Consider the following 18,746-nt stretch of genomic DNA (forward strand, 5'->3'; position numbering starts at 1 on the left):
CAGCAGTTTTGGGAGTTGGAAAATTTAGTACTGCAGTTACTTTACTTTGATCAGTCGTAACCCCTCTAGGAGTGACTACGTGACCAAGAAACTTAATTTCTGATCTGAAAAATTGACATTTGGACAGTTTGATCTTTAAATTGGCTTCTTCAAGCTTGCCAAGTACTATATCAAGTCTTTTCAGGTGTGTGTCCACGTCTTTGGACATGACGATTATGTCGTCTAAGTACACCATAAGTGCTTTACCTATAAGGCCTCTAAAGATGTTGGTCATGAGTCTAGAGAACATGATAGGAGACGATCGTAATCCAAACGCCATACGTAGGAAGTGATAATGACCTGTGAGAGTGGAGAATGCAGTTAACTCTTGGCTGCCCTCGTGAAGAGGGACTTGCCAAAACCCTTGTAACAAGTCCAGGGTCGAGAAGACTTTGTTATCTCCGATATTGCGTAAAAGGTCACCTAGTACAGGAAGTGGGAAACGATCTGGAATGGTTTTCGCATTTAACTTCCTAAAGTCAATCACCGGGCGCCAAGTGCCGTCCTTCTTAGGCACTAAGATCAAGGGCGCATTCCAGGGTGAATTGCTAGGTGCAATAACTCCATCATTGAGCATTTGATTGATCAGTTCCCCTGCGACAGCAACTTGGGAATGGGGCATTCTGTACGCAGGTATATAAATAGGTCTCGTACCAGGTTCAAGTGGAATACGATGGGACAATAAGTTCGTCATACCCATCTTCTCACCTGGTAAGGCAATGGCTTTACGACATTTGTTCAACAGTGTCAACAAGCGCTGGACTTCATCTGGGAAATCAGTGGGAGCTAAGTCTTTCTCCTCAACTGGTGGGATAGATTGATCCAGCGGAGTGGATGAGGTCTCCACTGTTGAAATAGCACCGACCCACTGGTCAGGTGGCACGTCATCCTGTACTTGAACAGGGTAAGGATAATGAACTAGGTCAACGAGGTTGGTATTTGCTCTGAGACAAACACTGTGACCCAAAGTGTTAGCAAGGAGTAAATGGATCTTACTGTCTCTTACAATGTGTAAGGAAGGTTCAACAAATAAACCTTTGACCTTGCAGGAATCACTGTCAACTAGGACGTTATCACCTTCTGGAACATTAGGAACAACAACAGACACTCTAGTGAGAGCACTAGCCGCAACAGAGACGTCTTTCTGCAAACGGCATGTGACATCAACCAGAGATGGCATTACTAGTTTCAAGTAATCATTTTCTGACAAGGCATCCCCTGTGGAGAAACTACTACTCGAACTAGCAGTCATTGCAGGGATAGGCTGTGCACTCAAGGCAGTCTGAGTGTCCTCGGACACTTGAGGCAACGGAACACTATCCTGCAAGTCTGAAGGTTTAGGTGGAACACAGATGGAAGTGACAGAATTACCAGTGCCTGACCGCTTGGGTACGCTACTGGAGAATGCATTGGCTTGTAAGGACTTAATGCGTACATCATACTCTGCAGCAGTATGACAGATTTCTGATCCAAGCTGGTAACCCCAGAATGGAACGATCAAGTCGTCAATTTGGGCATGCCATCGGTACGGGTCGAGCACAATGCGTAAGTCTCGCATGGAAGCAAATCCCAGTAGAAGGTCACCAGGGAAAGTAATCTGGTCGACAACAAGAAAAGCAGCAGTAAAGTCTCTTCCTTGGATAGTAAAGGTGAGCAAAGTCTGCCCTCGGACTCGCAGAAGGGAACCAGCTACTCCACTAAGGGAGGTTACAGTAGTTGGTTCAACAAGGAGGACATGGTGTAACTGCTTCTCTTTAAACAAGCTAGACCTAATGATATTAACTTGCGCACCAGAGTCCATGAACACATGAACGGGCACATTATGGACAGAAGCTTGTACTAATGGACCAATCGTTACGTTAGGAGTTATAACAAGGAGGACACGGCGTAACTGCTTCTCTTTAAACAAGCTAGACCTAATGATATTAACTTGCGCACCAGAGTCCATGAACACATGAACGGGCGCATTATGGACAGAAGCTTGTACTAATGGACCAATCGTTACGTTAGGAGTTATATGCAAACAGCTGTCAATCTTAATGTTAAGTTGTGCAACACCTGCTCTGTTACCAAACATAATATAGAAGGTTTCGTCAGTGTTAAGTGTAAGTTTATTGGCTGTCATCCAAGTAGATATTTTGAGTAGCTTATCGTTAACAATGGTGTTGAGGGTGGCAAGATTTGGGTGGGAGATGACATAAGTCGTGTCGTCAGCAAAGAGAATGGGTGTTGTGATATGTTGGGAAGATCATTGATGTATAAGAGGAAGAGCAGGGGACCAAGGACACTTCCCTGTGGTACTCCAGTATCACGTGGCTGTGTTGATGAGCTTGTGTCTTTAACCCTTTGAGGGTTTCGGACGTACTAGTATGGCTTACGCGCAGGGGTTTTCGGCGTACTAGTACGCATAAATTCTAGCGCCGTCAAATCTCGCGGGAAAAGGCTGGTAGGCCTAGATGTGAGAGAATGGGTCTGTGTGGTCGGTGTGCGCGGTAGAAAAAAATATTGGGGCCCAGTGGTGCATTGTGGGAACGCCATCTTAGTACACAATGTCCACCATGCCTTGCGGTAAGAAGTTGCTCACTCCTCGGCGAATTGGGACACTTTTGTTCCCCAGTGACAGTTCTAATACAGATGGAAGTGCCAGTGAAGATGAGTTTCAAGGTTTTTGTGAGGTTTTGACCGAAACTAATGACCATAATATCGGTAATAGTGAGGAAAACCCAGACGACCCTCAGCCTTCCACCTCTGGTGCTGGGCCGTCTTGTTCACGTTCATTTGTACCAGAATCAAAGAGGAAACTCCTATTTTCCCAAATCCCAGACTCAGATGTGAGCATTTGTGATGATAGTGATAGTGATTATGAACTACAAGCTCTTGAAAACAGTTCCAGTAGTGATAGTGAAGTGGAATATTCCCCAGTGAAGCGTCAGTATATACGACGATATATGCGCTCTGGTAGTGTGCCATATGCTATTCCAAGGGGAAGGAGTACATCTCGGAGTACATCCCGTGGCTGTACAACAGGAACAGACAGTGAAAATGACAATGATAGTGTTGCAATTGGGATGGAAAATGCGCATGGTGGTGGTAGTGGTGGTGACGGCCGTTAGGCACCAGCAGTGGGCCATGCTGCCACCCACGCTGCCACCCACGCCGCTGCCTCAGCTGATCTACAACGAAGGCCACCATCCCCCACCCACCCACCACACCAGCCTCCACAACCACAACCTCCACAACCACAACCACCTGTCATTGTCCAGTACCCACCAGCAGACCGCACCTGGGATTGGCAGGAAATGCCCACCAGTTTGATGACAGCCAAAGTGGAATATGGCCATCTTGTACACTTGGGAACAATGCCACTGAACTGGATGGAATGTTTCGAGTTATTCTTTGACGAACCCCTGATCGAAAGTATTGTCATGGAAAGCAACACATACTATGGCAAACACAATACTTTCACCAAAATCACGTCTACACCAGTGGAAGGAGGCAACTGTGGCTGAGATGTATCTTTTCTTTGCCACAATAATGCTTATGCCACATGTGTATAAGCACAAAGTGAAATCATACTGGTCAACAGACCACCTGATTGCAACCCCAGGTTTCAGTGATATAATGCCAGTGAATCGATTTGTGCTAATGTTACGTATGCTTCACTTCTCAGACAAAACCAGGTCTGACAGAAATGACAGGTTATATAAGATTAGGCATGTGTTTGTGTATCCGAAAGAGAAATTCAATATGTATTTTTATCCCTTCAGGAAGCTTGTAATTGACGAGTCTTTGATTCTGTTCAAAGGAAGACTCTCTTTCAAGCAGTACATACCAAGCAAGAGGAAACACTTTGGTATAAAGTTGTTTGTGCTTTGTGATTGTTACAGTGGTCTGGTATTGGATATTATTGTGTACACTGGAAGTTATACATTGCAAAATACCAGGAAGTTATTGGGCATCTCTGGTGATGTGGTTAGAACAATGATAGAACCATACCTTGGTAAGGGGCATACCGTGGAACCTCGCCTAACGAACGCATCGCATAATGTTAAATCCGCCTAGCGATACATTTTAACGCAAAAATTTTGCCTCGGCTAGCGCTAAAAAACTCACTCAATGCGGTTCGCTCGAGACGCGTCCACGTGCGGCCTGAGCCCACCTCACTTGTTCCTTGGGTGCCAGTGTTTACAAGCCAGCCACCGCGGCCGCTTCCAAGCATACAATCGGAACATTTCATATTATCACAGCCTTTTTAGTGATTGCACCTGCAAAATAAGTCACCATGGGTCCCAAGAAAGCTTCTAGTGCCAACCCTACAGCAAAAAGAGTGAGAATTACTATGGATATGAAGAAAGAGATCATTGCTAAGTATGAAAGTGGAGTGCGTGTCTCTGAGCTGGCTAGGTTGTACACAAAACCCCAATCAACCATCGCTACTATTGTGGCCAAGAAAACGGCAATCAAGGAAGCTGTTCTTGCCAAAGATGCAACTTCATTTTCGAAACAGAGATCGCAAGTGATAGAAGATGTTGAGAGACTGTTATTGGTGTGGATAAATGAAAAGCAGATAGCAGGAGATAGCATCTCTCAAGTGATCATATGTTTAAAGGCTAGGAAGTTGCATGACAATTTAATTAGAAAAATGCCTGCAACTAGTGATGATGTGAGTGAATTTAAGGCCAGCAAAGGTTGGTTTGAGAGATTTAAGAATCGTAGTGGCATACATAGTGTGATAAGGCATGGTGAGGCTGCCAGTTCGGACCACAAAGCAGCTGAAAAATATGTGCAGGAATTCAAGGAGTACATAGATAGTGAAGGACTGAAACCTGAACAAGTGTTTAATTGTGACGAAACAGGCCTGTTTTGGAAGAAAATGCCAAACAGGATGTACATTACTCAGGAGGACAAGGCACTCCCAGGATATAAGCCTATGAAAGACAGGCTTACTCTGTTGATGTGTGCCAATGCTAGTGGTGATTGCAAAGTGAAGCCTTTATTGGTGTATCACTCTGAAACTCCCAGAGTGTTCAGGAAAAACAATGTCCTCAAGGCTAATTTGTGTGTGCTGTGGAGGGCAAACAGTAAGACATGGGTCACTAGGGACTTTTTCTATGACTGGTTACACCATGCATTTGCCCCCACTGTGAAAAATTACCTAACTGAAAAGAAATTAGACCTTAAGTGCCTTCTGGTATTAGACAATGCTCCTGGTCATCCTTCAAACGAGGCAGAGCGACTTTCTGCGGAAATGAGCTTCATTAAGGTGAAGTTTTTGCCTCCTAATACCACTCCTCTCCTGCAGCCCATGGACCAGCAGGTCATTTCCAACTTCAAGAAACTGAGTAAATTATAAATACAGTACAGTGGAACCTCCACTTGCAATCGCATCCACGTGTGAGTTTTTTATTCATTCTAAAGTACGTATCAGGTTTCTATGTTATTTATATTGTTTATTATGTCATATTAGATGAATTGTGATAGATAAATAAGCCACAGAGTTGTTATTAGGGAAATTATTGAAATATTTTGTCGTGCCTGGAATTCCACGGGAATGGATTAATTCCATTTCAGTTAATTTAAATGAGGAAAATTTACTCTGCAAACAAGCAAATCCAAATGTGAGCAAGGTCACGATACGGATTAAACTCGTAAGCAGAAGTTCCACTGTATAGGCTAACTTCTGCCTGGGATGCTATGAATTCTATGGGCTTTCATTTTATTGTATGTCCTGTGCAGTAATAACTGAAATTTAAATAAGAAGTTACATCTGAATCTGACCAACATCTGTTAAAACCTCCACAAACATTGTAGCAAATTGTTTTACTAACACTTCCAACAAATTACTTGAAAAAAAAAATCGAGTAGCAGTAGTTATAAGTTTATTTTCAGGCTGCTCAAAATGCTCTGCATCAGCAGGGACTTTCTATGAAGTATGTTAATAATATTACTCTTTTTCTGAATTAATTGTACACTATACTTTGTATAAATAAAGTTTATCACTTATCAATTTATCAGTCCTGTCTTGGAGATTACCTACATCTTTTGAGCCCAACATTTAAACTCTCTTGATCAGTCTACCTTACTTTATCCTTTCTAAATAAACAAAACACTTAAACAACACCTTCTGCTCCCTGAATTATGCCTTTATACCATTACACTATTCAATTTCCTTATTTTTACTATTTACAAAATATTCAAACTACACAATGATATCAAATATGACAAATCCACTATTTCCAGTCTCTTCTTTAATGCATCACTCAAAGACCATGTCTCAAACCTACAGCAAAGCCTTGGAACCAATTCATGCTATTTTTTTTTTCAACAAGTCGGCTGTCTCCCACCGAGGCAGGGTGAACCAAAAAGAAAGAAAATCCCCAAAAAGAAAATACTTTAATCATCATTCAACACTTTCATCTCACTCACACATAATTACTGTTTTTGCAGAGGCGCCCAGATACAACAGATACAACGTATAAAGATGTACGTATAACATACCCTTCCAAAGTGCCAATATCCCAAACCCCTCCTTTAAAGTGCAGACATTGTACTTCCCATTTCCAGTACTCAAGTCCGGCTACATAAAAATAGCCAGTTTCCCTGAATCCCTTCACTAAATATTGCCCTGTTCACACTCCAACAGCTAATACATTTATTAATTTGAATACAGTGACAATCTTCTATCTTTCCACTCCTCAACATTTCTGCTACTTTCTCTCATTTACTGTGATTCAACTCAATTTTAGAGAACCACCTACCAACACATTCACTCTTGAACATCAAAATAATGCATTCACTTTCTCCACACTCCTTCCCTTTTCTCTAACATTCAATCTTCTTTGTAGATGAATGGACTGACCACATCGACTCAATATACCTCATTCTCCTCCTGTTCTTCAAGATTCTCCTTTGTATGGACTGATGAAGCCACTGTGTGGCGAAACGTTTCCTCAATAAAGATACCCAAGAGTTGCACATGTGTCTAATTTATCAATCTTCATTGTCTAGACCTCTTTCTCATTCCCTTATTATTTTCCTTTGTTTATTTCTGTCACTTTCATATACATGTCCAAACTCCTCCATGAACATCTGTCATCAGCAAGGAGCAACTGTGATAATTTCCACTTTATATCGTATTCTTTATTATTAAACCCCACACCTTTCTCTATCACTAACATTCAATTCTTATACAAGCAAACCTATTAACACATTAAACAACTATGATGATATTGCCCTTCCCTGAGGCTCAATTTTCTAGATAATACTCAGTCTCTCATATATGCCCTAACCTTCCAGCTTTTAACAATTTACCACCTATTCCATCCATTTACAACACTATTCACATCACTCCCATATCTAACCTATCATGTGAACTTTTCAAATCCATAAATGCAATATATAGCTTTTTATTTTTAAGTATTACTCACCCGCATGCTTTAACAGAAACTCTCAATCCACACGTTTTTTCCATTCCTCTGCAATCCTACTGTCTTCTCAAAATGTATTTTTACTATTCATTTCTTTCTCCTTCTGCACTAACCCCAATGGGGGCCTGGGGCCCAGTTTGGTAAGTAAGTAAGTAAGTAAGTTTATTCAGGTATACACAAATACAGTTACATAGAATTATCATACATAGCAGCATATGTGTAGAGAACCTAGGATAACCCAAAAAAGTCAGACAGAGTGACTTATTTCCATTGGTGGAGAGCCCCTTACATTAAAAAGGTCTAACTCTAATGGTTAGAAGACTTTTAAGTTTGTCCTTGGAAAACTTTTGCCACTCTCAATATACGTAACATCTTCTTAAGATGAAGAAATGAAACAGTAAATTGGATTTATAATGTATTTTAGCACCTTTTTGGTTCAATTTGCAGGTGTAACTCAAAACTAATCTACAAGCTTATGAGGAGTTATCTTCAATCAGATAAAATATTATAAGCCAGGTACATTCCGTGCTCTTCTGATGGCTCCATCAAAATCCAATGAGCGCAGGATGTCAGATTCTATGCTCATGACTGTCAGGTTCACAAGCCACCCTTGCTTTATGCTCGTTCGGAGCCAGTTCTCACTACCACTGTTGTTCACATACTGACCACGATCAAAGAGTCATTCACTCTGCAGTGCCCTGCACACCCAAGATGATGATGTGCTGTGTCATCCTTGCATTACGCAGCTGACAATGCACTCGCACTAATGATGTAACACCAGCGATCAGATGACTCAACATGACAATCCCACCACAATTCAAACTCTTGCATACATTTTCTCTTTTTGTGATCTATTCAATTCTCAGTACGTAAAATATTTTTCATCATTTGGTGTGGGGCCTGGGGCCTCTCCCCTAAATCCGGCCCTGCTGCTATGTATGATAATCTATGTAACTGTATATGTATGTGTATACCTGAATCAACTTACTTACCACAAACTGGTCCTCCTGCATTCTTAGAGTTACACCATACCTCCTTGACCTCATTGTTTTACTTCACATTTGCCAACCATTCTTCCAACTGGTCATAACTTTTATTATCCATCATAAAGAGCCTGAAGATCTGGAATTCACTACCTGAACTGATTAAGGATCCCCTGACTACATAAAAATTTAGGGTTATTCTTAAAAATCATCTCATCTCTCAATACTAACCAAACCAACCAAAACAACTTCTAATCAGTTTGAAGCAACTCTCTCAAATATTATATTATATGACCACTAGTCTATTAAAACATCTGCCAATCCATAAAATATAGTGATCTCTCGATAATCGTCGGGCTCGATAGTCATCCTTTTCGGAAGTTGTCGCGTTATTTTCGTCCAAACATTGGCTTGCAAATGGTCGGTTGACTCGCTAATCTTCGTTCATCCTGGACGCATACTCACGGCTCTGAGCCACCTCGGCCTCCCTTCCCAGCTAGTGTGCCATTGTTACCAGTGAGAGACAGTTCCCTCACTTGTTCATGCGAAATATTTCATAATATTCTATTCATTTTAGTGCTTGCAAGTGCTAAATAAGCTACCATGGCTCCAAAGAAAGCTCCTAGTGCCAAGCCTTTGGTAAAGAAGGTGAGAAATACAACTGAATTTAAGAAAATCATTGAACAATATGAAAGTGGCATATGTGCGGCCGAACTGGCCAGGATGTATAACAAACTCCATACAATCATATCTTCCATCGTGGCAAAGAAAAAGGAAATCAAGGAAACTGTTGTTGCTTGGAGAAAATTGTGGCCAGATTGTGTCCACAAGAGGGATTTTGAAGGGTTTGTCGCTGACCCTGATGAGCCTATGTCAGTTGTGAAATCTCTGTGGCATTGGGGAGTTCCATGGGGTTGGATGTGAGTTTGGAGGATGTTGATGAGTTGGTGGAGGACCACAACTAGGAGCTAACCACTGAGGAGCTGCAAGAGCTTCAGCAGGAACAGCAACAGACTGCAGCTCAGAATCTTGCTGCAGAGGAGAAGGGAGAGAGATGGAAGAAGGTGCCTTCTTCAGAAATTAAGGAGATATTTGAAATGTGGGGTAGGATGGAAAGATTTATGGAGAAACATCACCCTGAGAAGGATGTTGGAAGCCATATCGGCAACTTGTACAGTGACAGAGTCTTGGCCCATTTTAGGGAAGTTTTAAAGAGACGCCAGAAACAGAGCTCTCTGGACACTTTTTTTGCGAGACAGGACTCCTGTGACTCTCAAGCTGGTCCTAGTGGCATTAACCCTTTGACTGTCGCGGTCGTATATGTACGTCATGGGAGATACCGTGTTTGACGTATCTATACGCATAAATTCTAGCGGCTTCAAATCAAGCGGGAGAGGGCTGGTAGGCCTACACGAGAGAGAATGGGTCTCAGTGGTCGGTGTGCACCCTGTGAAAAAAATCTGGGACTCAGTGGTGCATTGTGGGAACGCCATCTTGGTAGTCCATTTTCACCATGCCTCGCGGTAAGAAGTTCCTCACTCCTCGGCGGATTGGAGGTCTTTTGTTCCCAAGTGATAGCTCAAACAGTGATGATAGTGTCAGTGAAAGTGAATTCCCTGGTTTTGAAGCGGGTGTGACTGAGAAAATTACCCAGGATAACATAATTAGTGATGAAAACCCAGATGACCCACAACCATCCACCTCTGGTGCTGGGCCGGCTCGTTCATATTCACCTGTACCAGGACGAAAGAGGAAACTATTTGCCCGTGTACAAGACTCAGATATGAGCAGTGCAAGTGATAGTGATAGTGATTTCAAGGTTATTGAAAGCACTTCTAGTTGTGACAGTGAGGGTGAATATTCCCCAGTGAAGCGGCAGTATATACGACGTCGCATGCGGTCTGGTAGTGTGCCATATGCTCTTCCAAGAGGAAGGAGTACATCTCGGAGCACATCCCGTGGCCCTACACCACGTCCTGATAGTGAAGATGACGATATTGTTACGATGGGTATAAATGATGTGAGTGAGGCAGCAGACGGTGGTGGTGATAGTGACGGTGCCATGAGTCATGTGACACCAGCAGCGGGCCACGCTAGTGCCCGCGCTGCTGACTCTGCACAACTACAACCCGCCTCGGCCGACCCCACACACTCACAACCACAACCACAACCTGCACAACCACAACGACATTACAATATCCAGAACGCACCAGCTGACCGCATCTGGGATTGGCATCAAGATGACGAGTTTGTTCCCAATCCCCATGACTTTGATGAAGGACAAAGTGGAATACGGCCATCATGTACACTTGGGAACAATCCCACTGAACTGGAATGCTTTCAGTTGTTCTTCGATGAACCCCTGATGGACATTATTGTCAGGGAAAGCAATACATACTATGAGTACACCATGGCAAACACTATGCTTTCACCAAGATCACGCCTACACCAGTGGAAGGACACAACTGTGGCAGAGATGTATCTGTTCTTTGCCACAATAATGCTTATGCCACATGTGTATAAGCATAGTGTCAACACATACTGGGCGACAGACCGCCTGATTTCAACCCCTGCTTTCAGTGACATTATACCAGTGAATAGATTTGTGTTACTGTTACGTATGTTACACTTTTCAGACAAAACCAGGCCTGACAGAAGCGACAGGTTATATAAGATCAGACGTGTGTTTATGTACCTGAAACAAAAGTGCTGTATGTATTTTTATCCCTTCAGGAAGCTTGTTATTGACGAGTCTTTGATTTTGTTCAAAGGAAGACTCTCATTCAAGCAGTATATACCAAGCAAGAGGAAACGCTTTGGTATAAAGTTATTTGTTCTGTGTGATTGCAAAACTGGTCTGGTTTTGGATATAATTGTGTACACTGGCGGTAAAACAATGGAAGATACCAGGAAGTTACTGGGTATCTCTGGTGATGTGGTTAGAACAATGATGGAGCCATATCTTGGTAAGGGGCATATTTTATATACTGACAACTGGTACACAAGCCCTATACTCAGTGATTTCTTGCGAGTGAACATGACAGATGTGTGTGGCACAGTGCGTAGAAACCGTAAACATATGCCTAGGTTCGAAGCTGGCAGTCGTAGAGGTGAAGTGCAGGTGTTTGCTGCCAATGACATCATGGCATTTCGGTGGCATGACAAACGTGATGTCACACTGCTGACATCAGTTCACCGACACGAAATGGTAGAGACTGGCAAGCAGAATAGAGAGACCAATGAACCTATTGTAAAACCTGCAGCTGTGATGGATTACAACCTCAATATGCGCTTAGTGGACAAATGTGACATGCAGATTGGGTTTGCTGACTGTGTTCGCAAGAGTTATAAGTGGTACATAAAACTGTTTTTCCATCTTCTTGACATTTCCATGCTGAATGCTTATAATATGTATAAGTTGAAGACCAAGAACAAACCCAAATATGGTGAATTTTGTTTGTCAGTCATCAGACAAATAATATTCAAGTACCAAGAAACAACACCTGCAATAGACCAGCGCCCACGAAATTATCAACACATGTCCTCTCGTCTGAGGCCTGGTGATCACTACCCCATACCACTGCCTGCTACTACTGCCAAGAAAAATGCTCAGAAGAGGTGTTTTGTCTGTGGACATACCACAAACGCCCACAAAAACGCAGAGACACTCGTTTTATGTGTGAGGAGTGTAAGACACCATTGTGCTTATACCCATGTTTCAAAGAATTCCACAAGCTGCAGCACTTCTAATAAAGTGTCCAGTGATTGTACATATGTATATATATTATAAAGCAATCGTAATAAACATTTGTTTACATTGTTTGTTTGTGTAAACAAGTTTTAGCAACATTATAATGATATGAGTGTTTTTGCTATAATTGTGTTACATTCAACGAGTGTATATTTGAACATTGCACAATAATTTGGTCTCACAGGCCACAAAAGTTATGTGAAAAAATAAAATAGTGAAAAAAACAAGAAACCATCGAATACAAGTAAATAAAAGTTTACCGGGTGAGCGGCAGTCGCCGCTGTTGCTGCCAGCAGATCAATTTCAGCAAACTTCAGGACTCTATATCTCGGTAAGTACTGATGGGAAAAATTTTTTTTTGGGACTAAAACAATCAGAAAAATAATCTTAACATTTTCATAAGAAAAAATAATTTTTTTTTTTTCGAATATTTTGCGACACCAGGAGACACTTCAGGATTTGGCCCTTCGACAGTCAAAGGGTTAAGAAACAGAGAAGAGAAGTATGTAACCCCAGAATAGGACTTGGTACCTGAGGTGTTGATGAAAGGGGATTCCCCTTCCAAACAGTAACTAATCCAATCTTTCTCCTCCTCCAGTCTTCCATATACTAAGAAGAATTGCCAATAAAGCTAAGTGTTATGCTGTTAGTGTTTCATTCATCATGTCCCATTGTATTGTTTACGTTCTACATCTATATTTCATGTAAAAAAAATTTTTTTTTAATACTTCTGGGTGTCAGGAATGGATTAATTGTATTTACATTATTTCTTATGGGGAAAATTGATTCGAAAATTGTCTTTTTTGATAATCGTCGCACTTCTAGGAACGGATCAATGACGATAAATGAGGGACCACTGTATTACTGTTTGAACCATTAATTGTAATATTATTTTCATTATTTGCAATTTTAAGGTTATTATTCTTATAAACCTCCACCCTGACTACCTCACATTAGTATTAAGATAAAATAAAGGTTTATTACAAAGTTAACCATTCTTATCTTGTACAGACTTTAGTAGTTATTATGTACTAGGATTAGTTTGCCCAAAATGATCCAACATGATAGTGGCTTTCTTTGTACTTAACAAATCAAAATTGTGATTAGACATTGTAACCTTTGCAAAGAAATAAAATCTTTAATTAACTCATTCACCCAGTTTTCTTTGATCCACTAACACCAGTCTGCAGAGGCATTTCTTGAACTACATAACAAATTTTAAGTTTTTCTTCAAGTAATTAAATAAAGCCTTTTCATTATAATACCCAGAAATTATTGTTCTATTGCTTGCAGTTTATTTTTCAATAAGGGGATGTGCCCTAAACCCAAAGGAGTCATGTAGTACCTGGGAAATGGAAGGTATTTAGGTTTGCTCTAAGAAATGGGAGGATTAGTCCAGTTCCTTAGATCAAAAGCCCCTCCTTGGCATCAAGACATCTCCCTTGAGGGTACCAGTATTGCTTACAGAAAATGCTACAAAAAGTATTATCTAATGACGAAATTTTTTCCTGCAATGTAATATGAATCACTAACTTAAAACTGGAAGATAATGTACTGAACATCTTGTGTGACACACAAAATGAGCCTATTTACCTAATCCAGTGGTGTAGTGCATTCCTGGATTACAAGGTGGACATGTTTTGACTTCTCCTGACGGGGGAAGTGACACTGAGCCTTTCATCTCCCTGCACACCCTGGGTGCAACCCACTTGTAGACAGCACGAGTCTGAGAAAATCCAAATGAGAGATGTGATTATAGAATATGTCCCATTTAAAATAATAATAATTCTCCATGGGGAAGTAGAAAAGAATCCTTCCTCTGTAAGCCATGTGTGTCGTAAGAGGTGACTAAAATGGTGAGCAAGGGGCTAGTAACCCTTTCTCCTGCATAAATTACTAAATGAAAAAAGAAAAACTTTCATTTTCTTTTTAGGTCCCCCTACCTCTGTGGGAGATGGACAGTGTGTTAAAAATAATAATAATAATAATAATAATAATAATAATATATAAATGGGATTAGGTCAGGGGTTTCAAATAGAGTTAGAGCTAAAGAAGGGGTAGCAATAATGTTGAAGGATAAGCTATGGCAGGAAAAGAGGGACTATAAATGTATTAATTCAAGGATTATGTGGAGTAAAATAAAGATTGGATGTGAAAAGTGGGTTATAATAAGCATGTATGCACCTGGAGAAGAGAGAAGTGTAGAGGAGAGAGAGAGATTTTGGGAAATGTTGAGTGAATGCATGGGGAGTTTTGAATCAAGTGTGAGAGTAATGGTGGTTGGGAATTTCAATGCTAAAGTGGGTAAAAATGTTATGGAGGGAGTAGTAGGTAAATTTGGGGTGCCAGGGGTAAATGTAAATGGGGAGCCTTTAATTGAGCTATGTGTAGAAAGAGATTTGGTAATAAGTAATACATATTTTATGAAAAAGAGGATAAATAAATATACAAGGTATGATGTAGCACGTAATGAAAGTAGTTTATTAGATTATGTATTGGTGGATAAAAGGTTGATGGGTAGGCTCCAGGATGTACATGTTTATAGAGGGGCAACTGATATATCGGATCATTATTTAGTTGTAGCTACAGTTAGAGTAAGAGGTAGATGGGAAAAGAGGAAGGTGGCAACAACAAGTAAGAGGGAGGTGAAAGTGTATAAACTAAGGGAGGAGGAAGTTCGGGTGAGATATAAGCGACTATTGGCAGAAAGGTGGGCTAGTGCAAAGATGAGTAGTGGGGATGGGGGGGGTTGAAGAGGGTTGGAATAGTTTTAAAAATGCAGTATTAGAATGTGGGGCAGAAGTTTGTGGTTATAGGAGGGTGGGGGCAGGAGGAAAGAGGAGTGATTGGTGGAATGATGAAGTAAAGGGTGTGATAAAAGAGAAAAAGGTAGCTTATGAGAGGTTTTTACAAAGCAGAAGTGTTATAAGAAGAGCAGAGCATATGGAGCATAAAAGAAAGGTAAAGAGAGTGGTGAGAGAGTGCAAAAGGAGAGCAGATGATAGAGTGGGAGAGGCACTGTCAAGAAATTTTAATGAAAATAAGAAAAAAATTTGGAGTGAGTTAAACAAGTTAAGAAAGCCTAGGGAAAGTATGGATTTGTCAGTTAAAAACAGAGTAGGGGAGTTAGTAGATGGGGAGATGGAGGTATTAGGTAGATGGCGAGAATATTTTGAGGAACTTTTAAATGTTAAGGAAGAAACAGAGGCAGTAATTTCATGCACTGGTCAGGGAGGTATACCATCTTTTAGGAGTGAAGAAGAGCAGAATGTAAGTGTGGGGGAGGTACGTGAGGCATTACGTAAAATGAAAGGGGGTAAAGCAGCTGAAACTGATGGGATCATGACAGAAATGTTAAAAGCAGGGGGATACATAGTGTTGGAGTGGTTGGTACTTTTGTTTAATAAATGTATGAAAGAGGGGAAGGTACCTAGGGATTGGCGGAGAGCATGTATAGTCCCTTTATATAAAGGGAAAGGGGACAAAAGAGACTGTAAAAATTATAGAGGAATAAGTTTACTGAGTATACCAGGAAAAGTGTACGGTAGGGTTATAATTGAAAGAATTAGAGGTAAGACAGAATGTAGGATTGCGGATGAGCAAGGAGGTTTAAGAGTGGGTAGGGGATGTGTAGATCAAGTGTTTACATTAAAGCATATATGTGAGCTCACATATATGCTTTAGATAAAGGTAGGGAAGTTTTTATTGCATTTATGGATTTAGAAAAGGCATATGATAGAGTGGATAGAGGAGCAATGTGGCAGATGTTGCAAGTATATGGAATAGGTGGTAAGTTATTAAATGCTGTAAAGAGTTTTTATGAGGATAGTGAGGCTCAGGTTAGGGTGTGTAGAAGAGAGGGAGACTACTTCCCGGTAAAAGTAGGTCTTAGACAGGGATATGTAATGTCACCATGGTTGTTTAATATATTTATAGATAGGGTTGTAAAGGAAGTATATGCTAGGGTGTTCGGGAAAGGGGTGGGATTAAATTTTGGGGAATCAAATTCAAAATGGGAATTGACACAGTTACTTTTTGCTGATGATACTGTGCTTATGGGAGATTCTAAAGAAAAATTGCAAAGGTTAGTGGATGAGTTTGGGAATGTGTGTAAAGGTAGAAAGTTGAAAGTGAACATAGAAAAGAGTAAGGTGATGAGGGTGTCAAATGATTTAGATAAAGAAAAATTGGATATCAAATTGGGGAAGAGGAGTATGGAAGAAGTGAATGTTTTCAGATACTTGGGAGTTGACGTGTCGGCGGATGGATTTATGAAGGATGAGGTTAATCATAGAATTGATGATGGAAAAAAGGTGAGTGGTGCATTGAGGTATATGTGGAGTCAAAAAACGTTATCTATGGAGGCAAAGAAGGGAATGTATGAAAGTATAGTAGTACCAACACTCTTATATGGGTGTGAAGCTTGGGTGGTAAATGCAGCAGTGAGGAGATGGTTGGAGGCAGTGGAGATGTCCTGTTTAAGGGCAATGTTTAGTGTAAATATTATGCAGAAAATTCGGAGTGTGGAAATTAGGAAAAGGTGTGGAGTTAATAAAAGTATTAGTCAGAGGGCAGAAGAGGGGTTGTTGAGGTGGTTTGGTCATATAAAGAGAATGGATCAAAGTAGAATGACATGGAAAGCACATAAATCTATAGGGGAAGGAAGGCGGGGTAGGGGTCGTCCTCGAAAGGGTTGGAGAGAGGGGGTAAAGGAGGTTTTGTGGGCAAGGGGCTTGGACTTCCAGCAAGCGTGCGTGAGCGTGTTAGATAGGAGTGAATGGAGACGAATGGTACTTGGGACCTGACGATCTGTTGGAGTGTGAGCAGGGTAATATTTAGTGAAGGGATTCAGGGAAACCGGTTATTTTCATATAGTCGGACTTGAGTCCTGGAAATGAGAAGTACAATGCCTGCACTTTAAAAGAGGGGTTTGGGATATTGGCAGTTTGGAGGGATATGTTGTGTATCTTTATATGTGTATGCTTCTAAACTGTTGTATTCTGAGCACCTCTGCAAAAACAGTGATAATGTGCGAGTGTGGTGAAAGTGTTGAATGATGATGAAATTATTTTCTTTTTGGGGATTTTCTTTCTTTTTTGGGTCACCCTGCCTCGGTGGGAGACGGCCGACTTGTTGAAAAAAAAAAAAATAACCATAAGTTGCAAATGTTGATAAACGAATTTGGGAGGGTACGTAAAAGAAGGAAATTGAAAGTGAACACAGGAAAGAGCAAGGTGATGAGGGTAACAAAAAATTTAGGTAATGAAAGATTAGACATCAGACTGGAAGGAGGGAGTATGGAGGAAATGAATGTGTTCACATATTTGGGAGTAGACTTAGTGGATGAGTTTATGAAAGAAGAGGTGAACCCTAAAACTGACTAGGCTAAAAAGGTTGGTGGTGAACTGAAGCATCTGTGGATACAAAGAATGTTATCCATGGAGGCAAAAATGGGAAATGTATGTGAGTATAGTGGTACCAACATTCTTATATGGGTGTAACCATGGGTTTTGGATGTTGCAGCAAGGAAATTAGAACATGTGAGATTGCTAAAAGTATTATCCAGAGGGCTGAGGGGTTGTTGAGGTGGTTTGGACATTTAGAGAGAATGGAACAAATTAGAATGACTTAGAGGGTGTATAAATCTGCAGTGGAAGGAAGCCAGGTAGGGGTCACCCTAGGGAAGGTTGAAAAGGGGGGTGGGAAAGGAGGTTTTGTATGCAAGGGGCTTGGATATCTAATGTGTGTGTATGAGCATGTTAGATAGGAGTGGAGCCAAGTGGTTTTTATGACTTGACATACCATTGTAGTGTCAGCAAGGCAATACTTAAGAAGGGATTCAGGGAAAGCCAGTTAGTCAGACTTGAGTCTTGAAAGCAGAAGTACAGTGCCTGCGCTCTGAAGGAGGGGTGGGGGATACTGCAGTCTGGAGGGGAATCTGAGCTGTAGTATCAGCATGCTGAAGTAAGTGGGTGGTGAAAGTGTTTCTTCTTTATCAGATCCCTCTACCTTGGTGAAGATAGCCAGTGTGATAAAAAAAATAAAATAATAATAATAATAAAGGGTTATGTGTGGTGTAAATATTATGCAAAGAATTTGGAGTGTGGAAATTAGGAGAAGGTGTGGAGTTACTAAAAGTATTTGTCAGAGGGCTGAAGAGGGGTTGTTGAGGTGGTTTGGTCATTTAGAGAGAATGGAACAAAGTAGAATGACTTGGAGAATGTATAAATCTGTAGGGGAAGGAAGGCAGGATAGGGATCATCCTTGAAAAGGTTGGAGGGAGGGGGTAAAGGAGGTTTTGTGGGTGAGGGGCTTGGATTTCCAGCAAGCATGTGTGAGCGTGTTAATGTTGCAGTTTAAAAACTGTAGTGTAAAGCACCCTTCTGGCAAGACAGTGATAGAGTGAATGATGGTGAAAGTTTTTCTTTTTCGGGCCACCCTGCCTTGGTGGGAATCGGCCAGTGTGATAATAATAATAAAGAATAGAGAAGAATGGATTTAGGGACCTGACGAGTTGTTGGAGTGTGAGCAGGGTAATATTTTGTG

General features: G+C 41.1%; 1 protein-coding gene across 1 annotated transcript in view; it reads right to left on the reverse strand.

The window, feature by feature from the left end:
* The window catches only part of LOC128685735 (endosome/lysosome-associated apoptosis and autophagy regulator family member 2-like), a 179,942-nt gene that overhangs the window by 66,888 nt on the left and 94,308 nt on the right, over positions 1-18,746 (reverse strand). The window contains exon 6 of the mRNA XM_070086008.1: positions 13,794-13,926. Coding sequence (XP_069942109.1) covers positions 13,794-13,926 — 133 coding nt within the window. The remainder of the gene's footprint in view (positions 1-13,793; positions 13,927-18,746) is intronic.

This window comes from Cherax quadricarinatus, chromosome 1, assembly GCF_038502225.1.
Source record: "Cherax quadricarinatus isolate ZL_2023a chromosome 1, ASM3850222v1, whole genome shotgun sequence".
Lineage (NCBI taxonomy): Eukaryota > Metazoa > Arthropoda > Malacostraca > Decapoda > Parastacidae > Cherax > Cherax quadricarinatus.